The following is a 14,380-nucleotide window of genomic DNA, read 5'->3' as shown; positions in this document are numbered from 1 at the left end:
AACAACAACACTGTTCTAGTTGGACTTTGGCAACAGCTTGTGAAAGAACTTTGTTGTTGTTTTTGTTTGTTTTTTCTTGCCCTAGCCCTCTTACTTGTGCTTTGCAGTGAAAGTAGAACACAGCTCTTGCCTGTTTTCCTTTCCTGCTTTGCTCTGCTGGTTTTTTTAGATGCTACAGGTACGTAAGAACTGTTGCAGCAGAAACATTTTGATAATGAGACAGGTTTTCTGTGAATGTTTTGATTTATTGCGTCCCCTATGCAGAAAGGCCTGTCTCCAGGGCCCTCTTGTTTGAAGTGTGATGTTGTACATGTCCGTATTAGGTTGCATCACTCCATGCTGTATATGAAGTTTCCATAGTTATGTTTACAAGACAATGTACATTTCTCATTGTTGCCATTGTAAAAGTACCCCAAAACCACACAGATGAATTAGAAGGGGATTGAGGGGGAGAAGAAGCACAATCATGTAAGCCTGATTGTAGAAGTACAGTCAGCCCTCTTCTTTCTGCCTCTGTTTTGAGAGTAAATTCGCTTGTGATACCTCATGAGCCAGCCTGTAATTCAGTAACCAGTGGGTGAGACCTGTACCTCATTGATCTGCTACACTGGATTAATGTAAGAGTGTAACCGTGTCCTGAAGGCTAGTGGTGATGCTGTTTCACATCTTATTTTCCCCTTCCGTCCAATGGTATTGTCAAATTTTTTCCCCTTTTCCTAAGGCTTTAATAGTAGTGCTGTCACCATAGATGAAGCATTTAATTTGAAACAATCTCAAAGTTAGACTGCGCCTCTTTGGAGGTCTTGCTGGAAACACGCAAGTATGGCAATGTGCAGCTGTGGATGAATAAGAGCAAAGCTGGCTGCCTTAAACTCAAAAAAGATGGTCAGGTAGGACAGCAAATTTTGTTAGCAAGTGCTTTCCTCAGCTCAGAAGAACAGATGTTTTCCATTTTAACCAGCAAAGCAAAAAAACAAAAAACAAAAAACAAAGTGCTAGAAGTTAGCATCAGTCTTCAAAAGGAAAGATGCTTCTTCACTAGGAATCATGAGCAGAGCTGAGGTGACCCACACTCTTCTTTACACTGGGACATCTCCAACGTGTCCGCCCGTCGCACCAACACCAGCAATAGACCGTCCTGTCGCCAACACACCAGCACAGAGCCTCCAGCTGCTGTCGTGGGCTCAAGAGCATCTGTTGGCTGTTTACACCTGGGTTTAGAGATCTTTAGAGACTCTTGCAGATGGGAGTACCAGTAGCCTTCATTTTTGGTCACTAAAGAGTTGAAATCTTTCTCCTGAATTTTGAATGTACGGCGTTAAATATGCTTTAAGGAGAAGGATGAATGAGACTGTGATACTTAAAGGAATGTTCCACTAAAGATTGTCGAAGCACCTGCGTACACTGTGGTGTCCAGCTTTATTGCAGCTCATCCCGACTGGCGGTGACGCGACTTTAACCCCATTCTTCTATTTTTTTAAAGAATCCGACCTGTGTTCCCTTTGTAAATGGAAGAGACTATAAAGCTTTTTATTAAAACAAAAAAGAAAAACGAGAATGTAAAGTAAAATCTATATCTGTATTTTTGGATCTTGTCAGAGATGACGGCTATATTGATTTACAAATAAAGTATTTTTGGGAACAAGAGCTGTGCGGCTGCCTGGCAGCGGGCCGGAGGCGGGCGGGCGCTAGGACCGCGGCGGGGGCCGGGACATGGCCGCCGCCTGCCCCGTGAGGCGCTGAGGGGACCGCGGGCAGCGCCGGGGCCGGGGGGCGCCGTTCGCTGAAGCTCGGGCTCGGCCGGGCGGCTCCGGGGCCGGACACCCGCTCTCTGCCGCCTCCGGAGGCCTGAACCCGAGCGGGAGCCCGGCCTCCCCTCGCCCCAGGGGCGGCCATGGCGTGGCTGCGCCCCTGCTGGCCCCGCTGCGCCGCGCTAAGATGGCGGCCGGGCGGCCCTGCCTGGCCGCCACAGCCGGGTAAGGCGCCCGGGGTGGCCCCGAGGGGGCCGCGGCTTCCTCATGGCGGCCGCGGGCTCCGCACGGCCTCGGCCGGCCTCGGGGAGGTGCCGCTGACCAGCGAGCGCTACCGCGTGCGGCGCCTGCCCTTCTCCCGCCTCGGCCCCCGGGACGTGGCGTTCTTCCAGCGCCTGCTGCCGGGCAGAGCCCTGACGGAGCCGGAGGCGCTGGAGCCCTGTAACGTGGACTGGCTGCGGTCGGTCCGAGGTAAGGGGCCGCCCTTCACAATTCAGGGAGACGTTTCCCGGCGTCCATACTGACAGCCAGGTCCGTGGGCAGGTGCGAAGCACTTCAAGGGAAGGCCCGCTGTTAAAAACGTTTGGTTTAAAATCATTAAAGTGTCTGCCTCAGGGAGGAGTGCTGCCATCTCCCGCATCCCTCGCCACTTTGTCCTTTCCGATCTCCGTACAGCAGGTGACTTGCCACAAGCACCCCTTGCTTTCGTTGCAGGCTGTAGCAAGCTGTTGCTGAAGCCGCAGACAGCAGCGGAGGTGTCCCAAGTTCTCAGGTAACGCCTGCCTTTTGTACAAAATTGTCAAAATTTGGACATTTTACCAGCACTCGACATGAGCAGCTATGTTGAAGGGGCTCAGGGAGAGGCCCACAGAAAAAGGGAAAAGAAGCTTTTTGGGTCCAGTGAAGCGGTGGCAGCGCTGCCCTAGCTCAGACATGCAAGGGCAGGGGCAGTTGAGCATCAGTCTGTGGGGTGCTGTTCGGCTGGAGAGCCACAGGCTGCAGGGAGCTGCTCACCTGCTCCTGGCTCTTGCAACAAAAGTACAGAGCTTGGGACTTCCAAATAGCTACTGGTGCCATGCAGCTTGTGCCATCCATTGCCCTTGAACTCTGGCGAGCTGGCAGAGGTTGTGCTGGGTGGCACTTCGTGCTGGAGGGTGGAGCAGCTGAGGCAGAGATGCACAGACTTCATTGCCCACGGGACGTTCTTTCCTGAGAGGAGGAGGAGGGTGGTAATGTCTTAAACTGCTGCCAGAGATCGTCTGTCAGAACCCCCTGGGGAAGCTGTTAGCAGAGACTGCTGAATAAATGTATAAACAGAGAGAGGTGTGCTTTCCAGACAGATCCTGCATGGCAGATCTGGGGCTGTTCGAGGGGATGACCCCAAGTGTTCATTCCTTTGCACAGAGCTGGAGTGAGGGGAGAGAGGAGCTGTGCTTTCCCACATTTGTAATGAAACTGCCCCTCTTTATCCGTTTAGTCTTTAGATTGAGCACTGCTGAATTTTAAGGAGCATTGAGCACTCCCACAGCAGGACCTATTCACGGGGAAGTGAAACGTTTCTGATAGACTGGATTATGGCCTTCAGTGATGTAAGAATTGAGAAACGTGCTTCCTTCCAGGTACTGCTCAGAGAGGAACCTGGCAGTGAACCCGCAGGGGGGTAACACGGGCCTTGTCGGGGGCAGCGTTCCTGTCTTCGATGAGATCATTCTCTCCACCGCTCTCATGAACCGGATCATCAGCTTTGACACCGTGTCTGGTAAATATTGTAGGCACGTGGTGCACGGAAACAAGCCCCTGGCTTTAGCCTGGACATTCTTCTGGGATCTGTAACTGCAGGATTGGCAAGGTTCAGCCCAGCAGCATCGTAAGGGACATCAGAGATTTGTTTCCTCCAGGTTCCTGCTGCTGATGTAATCATTAGTTGTTAACAGTAATAGATGTAATAAAACATCTGGTGGCGGAAAGAGGAGGAAAGAGAGCAGAAAAACATGTATATCCTGTTTGCTAAAGGAGAAACCCATCGGGGGGAGAATGGTGGTGGTAAAGGAGGCGTGTGAAAGCCACACTAACAGATAAGGGAGGAATGGGGAAAACTTGCAGGATGTTTGGGTTTGGAAAGTTAGGAACTAGGCTGCTTTGAGTATTTCAGTTGTTAAAGACAGCAAGAAGGGGAACACTGGGCAGAAATAGTCTTAATGTCACTGAATTTCATGTGTCCATAGCTGGGCATGATCAGATGTTAAGACGATGGCAAAACTCCCCTGGGATTGAGGAGGGGTAGGACAATGCCCTGTAGCGAGCACAGGGTTCTTGCTAGTTCAAATTGAACCTCAGAAAGTTTTGGAGGAAGCAGTGGTTGCACCTGCTGATGCTTGTCCTGCCTCTTTAGGAGCCCCTTCTTCCTGGGCATCAACTTGTTTCTGTTCCAGGAATCCTCGTGTGCCAAGCTGGCTGCGTCCTAGAGAGACTCAACGAGTACTTGGAGCAGCAGGGGTTTATCATGCCGCTTGACTTGGGAGCGAAAGGGAGCTGCCACATCGGCGGTAACGTGGCCACAAATGCTGGAGGCTTGCGGCTCCTGAGGTACGGCTCCCTCCGAGGGACCGTGCTAGGACTGGAAGTGGTAAGGCGAGGAGCCAGCAGCTCCCTCTGTGTTTGCACCTCTCCCTCTCCCCTGCTTCCTGCTGTTGTAGCTCTCGGCTCTCTGCTGCATAGACAAAAGCTCCTCTTCAGGCTCACGCTCCTCGCCGTTCCTTTTGGGAAGGGCCAACAAGTGCCTTCGTGCATGCAGCATCTGGTACTGCTGCCGCCAAAGCTTCCAGCTTCCTCCTCTGTCCTTACCGACAGAAGCGGTGAGGGATGATGTTCTTATCCAGAGAAACAAAAAGGAGGTAGGGAGAGGTTTGGTGGTCCTGTTACCTGCGTCAGCTTGGTTCCTCTGTGCAGTGGTGGGTCTCTGGAGCGCTCGGCTAAGTCCATCCTGCCACGTGCTCTGTTGACTGCTCACCCAGCTTTCAATAGAGCCATCCACTTTGTGTTTTTTTTTGACTGCTGGCTTTGTCCTAGAGTCCTTCCTGTTCCTCAGCTTGCTTCTGCCTGTGCCTCTGTGTGTAAAGGCTGGCATTTGTGATTCTAGAAGATTTATGGTGTTGGAGGGAGAGATCTAATAGAAAATAAATTGAACAATGGGATCTAGGGCTGCAAAGAATGGCTGATCTTGTGCACCACTGGTGAGAAAAGTAGAACAAGCTCAGGCTTCTGTTATTTTAGAACACGTGTAAACAGCACCATTAAAAAACAAACAAACAAACCACAAAACAGAAGTAGGAAAGTTTGTGGGAAGATCCAGGTAGGATATAGAGGGTAAGAAGAACAGAGAGAGCTGGAAACAAGGAACAGTGACAAGACTGAGAACATCCTGCAGTTGGTATCTACTCATGAAGGCTGGCGGTAGCCTTTCACCAGGTTGGTAGTAGACAAGCTTTTTGCAGCACATTTCTGTGTAGGTGCATGGCATCTCCGTGTCCTCACAGGTGCTGGCAGATGGCACAGTCCTGGACTGCTTGGCGTCTCTGCGCAAAGACAACACTGGCTACGATCTGAAGCAGCTTTTCATCGGATCTGAGGGGACCTTGGGAGTTATCACGGCTGTCTCCATACTCTGCCCTCAGAAGCCGAAGGCTGTGAATCTGGCATTCCTAGGTAGGAAGTGATATTAATGATTTCACACCTGGATTCCTAGGCGGGGAAGGGAACAGTAATTACGAGAAGAAAACACTGTTCAGCCTGCTAGCTACTCAGCATGCTTGTAACAGATGTGGCCTGGAAAGCAGGGAGCTGAACTCCTGGGGTGAGGGGAAGGAAGAGTAGGCTCCAAGCCCTGACAAACCTGTGCAGTGGACCCCAGAATTTGCCTGGACTCTCATAATGGCCTTTAAATTCATCCTGGGTTGCCTTCTTGCTGAGTGCTGAGAAGTGAGGGTTGGGTCAGACATTTTGCTGTGAACTGTCTTAGGATGTCGAGGAGGTCCTTGCCACAGCAAAGACCAGTTGCTCTTTCCTCCTGTTGTTCTGCTCTTCCAACTGTCCCAGCTCAAACCATCAGAGGAACTAACAGGGATCGTGTGGGATCCAAACCCACACAAGGTTCAGCTTTCCTAGAAATGGGAAAAGTGACTTGAAACCTGGTAGAATTTTAAAAACTGTTGATGAGGTTTTGAGGGGTTGCTTTTGTTTCTTATTCCTCTTTGTCATCTGTCTGAAGGGTGTCAGAATTTCTCTCAGGTTCTGGAAACCTTTACAACCTGCAGAGCTATGCTGGGAGAGATCCTGTCTGCCTATGAGTTCATGGATGAGAAGTGCATGGAACTGGTTGAGAAACATCTCAAGCTATCCTGCCCAGTAAGAGGTACCAGAGCTGATAACTCTCTGTCTAAAGAAGAGATACAGATAGTGTCATTTGGGCTGCAGAATGAGACATTATGCTGCTCGGGCATTTTTAGCCCAGTTTTACATGTGTATGTCAATGAGTGACTCTGTGTGTCCCTTAATTTTTGTACCCGGTGTTCAATTCCAAATACACTCGGTAAAAGTCTTTAAAGATATGACTTTTTAGTTCTACCAGTTCCCCCAAAACTGCTAGTTCTGTGAACAGCTAGATAGAGGATAAAACATGGAAGTGAAGCGCCTTCCAGATAAGATTGCCACTTGAGCTGCACTCCTGTCTGGCACAAGAGATTCTGGGCTGAAAAGAAACCTTATAAAACGTATCAGGTTTGGGAAAAGATCCAGAATCTGCACTAAACTCCTGTGCTTACAGCACAGAAGAGCATCTGCTTATTTTATGCTTTTTGACTTTCAGACAGCCATTTTTATGTTTTAATTGAAACTTCGGGCTCTAACTCAACCCATGATGAAGAAAAATTGAACAGCTTCCTAGAACAGGCCATGACTTCTGGATTAGTCACTGATGGAACTGTGGCAACAGATGATAAGAAGATAAAGGTAAGTCATCATTTCCTCCTGCACAAATCCACTTGGAATGGTTCTGTCCTTGAAACTACATTTTTTATAAGGGAGTGTTTGTCTTGTTTGATGTTTGAAATAAACATGACTGAATGACCTGGTAGCTTATTTGGGATATTGATTAAGAATGCTATGAGAATAGTTCCTACTGCTGCCTCTTCCCTGAAGGCTGAGTGGCCTTATGGGAAGTTTTCAGTGGATGTTTTCTCTTTTAAAAACATCAGGTTAATAAATTATGTCTATCAGCAGGACTTAGGCAGCTCTAGAGAGAATGCCTGTGGCTGTGACACTTGTTCTTTTCTAGCTGGGGTACTGTCAAGCTTAAAGGGTCGGTGTATCACTTCACCATACAGTGCTGCCAAGAAAGCATTAGTACTGTCTCCTATGAGGCATAGGATATCGAGGGAAGTGTTGATGTTACATGCAAAGAATCAAAGCTTTTCTTCCCTCCATGCCACAAAGCATCGAACACAAGAGGAACTTGGCTGATCAGGATTCCTTCGATCTTTGTTCATCAGATGCTGTGGAGCCTCCGGGAGAGGATCACAGAGGCTCTCACTCATGACGGCTGCGTTTACAAATACGACATCTCCCTGCCTGTGGGGAAGCTGTATGATCTCGTGACTGACATGAGGGCTCGGCTGGGCCAGAGTGCCAAAAATGTGGTGGGCTACGGCCACTTGGGTAAGTGCAGGTGCTGGGAAAGGGGGAAAGGAGGTGGTTTCTTCTGTGCGCTCCACATTTTGCTGTGCACTTCCTACGAGCTCCTAAAAGTTGGTTTTAGGTTGCTGGGAGGCAAAGACTAAATACCTGAGAGCTATCAGAGGAGGAGGATGTGTAAGGATGTGTAAGGATCTTCATTGCCTTCAGCGTGTTCCATATATTACTGTCAGGTGTGACTGGGCAGCGTAACCATTAGCCACTCAGCTACTGTCAACTGGCTGTTTGTATCTTCTTGCTGTGTACTTTCTGTTTAATTATCTAGGTTATTTAATTGGACCATCGGTGTGATTAATGTACTTAGACACTTTTGGCAGATAAACACCTTCCTGTCCAAAGTGATTAGTCATATTGGCGATCAGTTATGTCTGAGCCATTAGCTTTTCAAATGAGAGTGATAAAATTAGTGCACAAAATTAGTGAACCATCCCTTCAGCTCGTACATTTGTCAGAATGCTTTGAAACTGTTTTGATTTTACATACTCCAGACAGGTAAATTGTTAGCAAAGCTGTTCTGTTTCCAAACCCATACCCCCCAAAAAAAGAACAGAACAACAAACAAACAAAAATGTTCTTCAGCATGCTTGATTTGAAATGATTTGAAAGACAAATTTTTGTAATAATGGCTGCACTTGGTAACTGTTGGCATTGAGGATTAAGCTGTGTACTATGAAGATTTGCTGAAGTGCAGGAAGAGGTTCCAGAGTGAGAATGAGTTTGTTTGTTTTATTTGTTTTTTGTTTTTTTTTTTTTTCTTTCTTTGTGTGTTTATAATACCCAGCTACTATGAGCTTAATTAGGTATCATCACACGCAACACCAACGGAGAAAGGAAATGCTCTGCTTTCTTTGTTTCTGTTGACACAGTGCCAAAGTGCCCTTAGAACACTGCACAAGTATAATAGGGAGAGATGCAGTAATGAAGGACTGTACGGAAATTCAAACATCGTTAGGCAGTACTGCTGGGGAAGTCTTCAGCATGCCGTCTGAGTGCAGGGAGAATAATTAATGCAGCACCGTTGTTGGAATGTTAAAATCTTGGAAGTGGGAATTTGAGAGTTGCTTAACTTGGAACACTTCCTCAAAGATTGTACTAAAAAGATCCTATTTGAATTACTTGCACACGGAGAGGCCGCATGTTTGTTGACGGACTGTTCGCTTCCTTCTAGAAGGAAGTGTTCAGTGAATAAGAAAGGCACTGTTGTTTGAGTACAGGGATGAAACAGCAATGATTCTCCATTGCAGATCTACAGAGTTTTTCTTACAGACCCACCTCTGCAATGTTTTCTTCCAGGAGATGGAAACTTGCACTTGAACATCACAGCAGAATCCTACAGCCATTCCCTGCTGGATGCCATTGAACCATTTGTGTATGAGTGGACTGCAAGATATAATGGCAGTATCAGTGCCGAGCACGGATTGGGCTTCAAGAAAAAGCAGTTCATTCAGTACAGCAAACCCAGCGAGGCAATCTTTCTAATGCAGCGCTTCAAAGCCATGTTAGACCCCAAAGGGATCCTCAATCCATATAAGACACTGCCCTCCAGCTCCTGAAGCAACATGTTCTGAGAAGCAAGCAGGTGCCATCACGAGAGGACGACATCTCGATAACTGTCCTTTAACACCAAACTGAGAGATCAAGCAAGCATGTAGAATGCTCCTTGGCTTATTTTCTTAGTGTGATGGAACAAGTAAAGGAATGTGGTTCCTCTTTTCAGGGGTGTCTGCTCTTTCTGAAGAAGAGCACCTTGTGGGTTTTCACTGTGTAGGCTTTCTGTTTAATCTGAACACTGAAACGAAAGATACAGATTTTTTTTTAATCTTACCTGCTTTTTCTACCATGGTTGTGATGTTTAGCGTTGGCAGTAGAACACTTACTCCTTACGTATCTCAAGCTCTGGTGATCGCTGTTTTTCTTTCCGTTCTGTTTTGTTTACTGCATGCATTCTGCAGCCAAACGGTGAGATCAAAAAAAGGCCGTTGACTTTCTCTATCATCTGTGTAATAACCTTATTGAGGTACAACTGTGCAATTGGAAGTCACGCCTTGTAAATGCTGTATCAAGCATTACTTTTCAGACGGGAGGGACCTTTGGAGTTTTATATTGCCTTTATCTGAAATTACCTGCCAAATTATGAAAGTAGAATTGTTTGTTAAAAGCAGAACATATTTACCACCATTCTCACTTACCTTGCTGAGGTTGGTAGGGTGGAATCCGGGTTCACGGCATGTGGCTAGCACCAGAGCCTGCTGGTAGCAGCAGTGCCCTTGCTAGTGCGTAGCATTTGTGGGTTCCTTATGGCATGAGACCTGCATGCACATGGGGCTGAACATCAAGAGGCAGGCCTATGTGGGGAGGACTCAGAGATACCTGACAAGTGCCATTCACATCATTATGGCACAAAAGGCGGGAGGCAGAAGTGACATGACGTGCAAAATGACCATGCAGGAGCAGAGCTGTGTGGGCTGTAGATCTGGCCACGGGAGTGCGTTCTGTTGTTTGACTTAGTACAATGCAATCTCCCCTGTTTCAGGACAACCAGCTTTAAACCTTACATAGAATCAATAAAAACTATTACTACTCACATAGAAGTGGTAAAAACTATTCATCAGGATTTTTGATTGTGATTACTCATGTTACTGTGAATATCTGTGAACTATTGTAACTTAAAAATTGATGTTAATACTGTCTCTAAGCAGTACTCTTCTAATAAAGATTTCTTCACATTTTGAAGCTCTTAGCATTATGTTAGAATTGTAATGAAACTGAGTTTTGATCCTGTTTTATTAAAAGAAACAATTCAAAAGACATTAAAAAAAGCCATACGTTCATTCCCTGTGGGCTGTGATAGTGTGTTTTCATTTCTTGTATATGTACAGTAAATATAGATTATTATAATTTGCTCAAAATCAGAACTTTCTGGTCTGTGCCTTTTCTAGTGACCTAGAGGTTTTAAGCAGACATCTGTTCTAGCCAGAATCCCTTTGTCAAAATGTGTCTTTGCTCTAGGAGGTGTGGCTGGAATCCCAGCGGTGCTCTTTCAGATCCTGCAGTGCCCAACACTGAGATGCTGAGGTCCTGGGCTGGCTGCATTGGCTTCTGGCTGCCTTTGCTCTTTCATCCTGACCAAGCACAGCACGGCTGCCTCGCAGCCCAAGGGCTGTGTCCCGCCACCTTCCCAGGACTGATTGGGTGGGTAAAGACTGGAAATCTCTCTCTTCATTGGGCTACTCAGGGTTTTCCTTCAGGTACCTTTCTACTCTGCAGTTCCTCTGGAAGCCCTGCTTTCCTTGGGAAGTCTTCAGCCCCTTCGAGAGGTGTTTATGCATGTTAAGGGAGCTTCTCAGAAAATGCAAGGTCTTGGGAGTCAACACCCATCACTGTTGATCTTACATTCTGGCTTTTCACTGGACCAGGTTGAAGAGAATTAAGGGAAAGTGGGAAAGTTTCTGCCAGATTATGCAGTGTGGTCCCTCCTAAGGGCTCAAGAGCTTGGGTGTGAATCTGTCCCTGGCAGAGTAAGGAGCTGATGCAGCTTTCCCCGAGCTGCAGGCTAGCAACTGTCCCTTTGCATAGAATGGTTCTTCCTCTGTCATCGGTGTCTGTCCTTCCCCTGTGTCTGCTCTGAGAGGCGTGAGATCGGTTCTGTTGCCTTTGGGTTGAGCTACAGCAGAATTTGCTGCTTTGGTCTTCAGCACGGCAGTTGCACTTTGTTTTTTGGGAGCTCCTTGTGTCTGGATGCAAGCCCAAGGACACGCTGGGTGCCTGCGTCAGAGCAAATCTCACAAGTGGCCCTCCTAAAGCCTTGGCTAGAGTCCCAACCCGGAGCCACCTTCCTCTACAGCTTCAGCTAAGGAAACGGTTTAGACACGTTTCGTGTCCTGTTTGCCTCCATGGCGCTGTGTGTGGGTGTTTCAGCTTTCTTCCCACTGGTTTGCTCGGAGTTAGTAGTGAAGTGCCATCGGTCAGAGGAGGCATCTCCTTTGGGGTGTACAAGTGAAGCCTCGGGGGCACAGGAGGCACACCACACCACCATCTCCAGGTGAAAATGTTGCCCTTCCTCACTCGTTTTGGTCCAACATGCTTGAAAAAACCCACACCAGTTCCAGGCTGTGGGTTCTCTAGCGATGGCACCGCCAGACTGTCCCAAGGACACATCAGCGTTGCTGCAGGGACAGGTTCGCAGTCCTGGAAGGCCAGACCAGAGAAGAGAGGGTTCCTGGAGGTTTAACCTCAGGGCAACAGTAACTGGGAGGGCTTCGATGCCAGAAGCCAGGCTGAGGGGAGCATTTCCTGCTTCTTTGGCTCCCTTCTCCTACATAAAATAGCAGGAAAATAAAATCATTCTGTCTGGCCTTTGGAAGGGTCACCAATTCCAAAAGGTGTAGGAGAAAAATAGGTTCCCCAAGTAGGAGGGTGAGAGGGGAAAGGAGCCAGTGGTGTAGGACAGGATCAGAAGTCAGCACAAGGCCTGGTGACAGTGGAAGGCGATCTTACAACAGCTTGGTTTTACTCGTGCAATTCTCTCAGACTTTGTGTGCCCTCTCACAAGCACGCCACATGCGCTGTGTGTCCACGTCTGCCTTGGGTCGCTTTGGGGCAGCAAGGAGAATGAAGGATGTTTGGATGGGCCTTTTATACCCCTTGGGAGTCACTGATTATTATGGGATAATCCTGTTGATTCCGGATCTTGCCTGATCCTCCACAAACCCCAGGTTTTGCACTGTCTTTGTTTCCTCGCTTGAGGGGAAAAAAGAGCACTTTTCCAGGAAGAAAACCATCCTGAAGAGTCTCTTTTTTTTCTGTTTTTATTCAGAACACCTCTCAACAAGGCTGCAAGCTGCTGAGCTGAATTAAGGATGGTGGCTTACTCAGCGCCCTGCATTACAGCACCCATCACAGCACAGTTCTAAGGTCGTAACTCTCAATTTGCCATGTGAATGCTTTGACAGAACAACCACCATACAGCCTGCACTACCAGTATTTATCCCTACCCTGTGATCTCTTCAATCCCTTCTCTCTCTCTGCTATCGAGGCACCCTGTACCTCTCCCTTCATTCCTCAAGGGCTGTTGGGGAGGAGCTGATCGTCTTCAGGCCTCCACACTACTGCCATCGTACCATCTCTGCATTTTCCTATAGCTAAAAGCTAGCTCAGGCAGCAGGGCCCTTTAGAGGAGCCCCAGTACGATGTTACCCTGACCCAGCAGTAGTAACCCCAGAGTGAATAGCTCCTCAGTCTCTCCCAGTAGTGATTTGAAACAGCGTGTTCCTAAATGGTCTTCCACTCCTTGAAAATTCACATCAAGGGACTGACATTCTGGCATCAGGCTCTTTATATGGCTTAGGATGAGCTTAGTGGTGCCCCTGGAGTGAGACAGACGTTTGGACCTAATGCGGGTCTGAGCCAGAGCTTGGAGCTGCGTTAGTTAAGAGAGGGTTAATTGGAGGGAACGATGCTGTTGTTAGCAAACAAGGCAGGAGGTGAAATGCTCCCCACCTGAGCTGTTTGTGTATCAGAAGATGCAAAAATAGAGAAAATCCGTAGTGGTGGTAAAGAAGAAACATAAAGGAGGTGCTTTCTGCCAAGTCAAGCTGATACAACCTGTTCTTTCCAGATCAGGCTGTTTACATTCTCTGTCTTTTTCCTACCCCGTTCTTTTTTTTTTTTTTCACAAACCACTGACCATAAGAGTTTGAAATGCAGGCTTTACACATGAATGGTTCTTTTGGGGAAGTGGAACTTTCCATACTGCTTTTTTTTTTTTTTTTTTTTTTTTTTTTTTTTTTTTTTCCGGCTATGTATGGGGAGAGTGCTAGGGAGGGAGCCAGGGCTGGCAGACAACCCGGGGCTGTGCAGTGGCCAGAGGAATTCCAGCAGTCACATTTAGCCTTCTTCTTTACATACCAAGATCCACAAACTCAGTGTTACAATCACCATCTCAGATAAACAACAAAGCAATTATCTGGAGGGAATGGAACCCATTTTCTGTGTTAATTCATTGCCATTATTATCCTGCTATTCAAAGTTCTCAATGATGCTCTCAAATACTGGTTTACTGTAGTATATAGGAGAAAGAGAGAGATGTGCACATATGTGTGCATGTATTTTTTGATAAAGAATCGTGGTAGAATTTTTTTGTCCACAATACTTTTTTTTTTTTGTTTTGTTTTCTAGGACAGACTTAAATATTGGAAGGATAAGAAGTGTCCATGGCTGCTCAGCACGTTGAAGCAGCAGTCTTCTGGCATGGTGAGGAAGGACTTGACTCTCTCCTAACCGAGCAGGCCGTTTGGAGCTGTTCATCCTGCCCCAGCAAATTCTGTGTCACCTGCATGACCTTCACTGCTTCCAGTCTTGGAGCAAGCCAAAGCTACGTCAAATATTTCTTTATGGCACCATATTTTATGCATAACCAAACCTGAACAGGTGGGACATTTCTTGTACAACACCCAAGGAATAATGCTAGGAATTACCCTAGCAATTCTTCAGAAAACAACACACTGGTTCACATTTTACTATGGAACTCAAGGAAAGAAACCTATACCTGCTAATCTTTGAATCTGAAGAAGCACTGTGGGACTGGCCTGAAGAAGGTGGGATTTAAAAAGAAATGCAGTATGTTTGAATTTAGCAGCTCTCATGAGGAATACCAGAATGCTGAGTACGTGCCTGCTGGTGGGACTGGTTGGTGCCACCATCTGAAAAGGTGGCACCATGCGTGGGGAGGGAAAGGGGACTGTGTCATAAGGTGCATAGGAGTGGCACAGCCATAAATCCCCCACTCTGACTGATTACTGCCAAATTCCAGCCTGGAAGATGTGCTGCAATGTTTTATTGCCCACATTGGGCATGCATCAACTACGTCCCATGAGCAGCAA

General features: G+C 47.3%; 1 protein-coding gene across 1 annotated transcript; it reads left to right on the top strand.

The window, feature by feature from the left end:
* The first annotated feature begins 1,739 nt into the window (after positions 1–1,739).
* On the top strand, positions 1,740–10,323 carry D2HGDH (D-2-hydroxyglutarate dehydrogenase). Its single transcript, XM_082767414.1, has 9 exons — positions 1,740–2,222; positions 2,466–2,523; positions 3,371–3,510; positions 4,184–4,377; positions 5,288–5,456; positions 6,019–6,162; positions 6,616–6,758; positions 7,298–7,463; positions 8,793–10,323. Exons 1-9 carry the CDS (start codon positions 1,895–1,897, stop codon positions 9,050–9,052), a joined length of 1,602 nt encoding a protein of 533 aa, XP_082623540.1. The 5' UTR covers positions 1,740–1,894; the 3' UTR covers positions 9,053–10,323.
* Positions 10,324–14,380: the final 4,057 nt, after the last annotated feature.

This window comes from Aythya marila, assembly GCF_965140915.1.
Source record: "Aythya marila genome assembly, chromosome: 9".
NCBI lineage: Eukaryota > Metazoa > Chordata > Aves > Anseriformes > Anatidae > Aythya > Aythya marila.
This window is presented reverse-complemented; position numbering and strand designations above follow the sequence as displayed.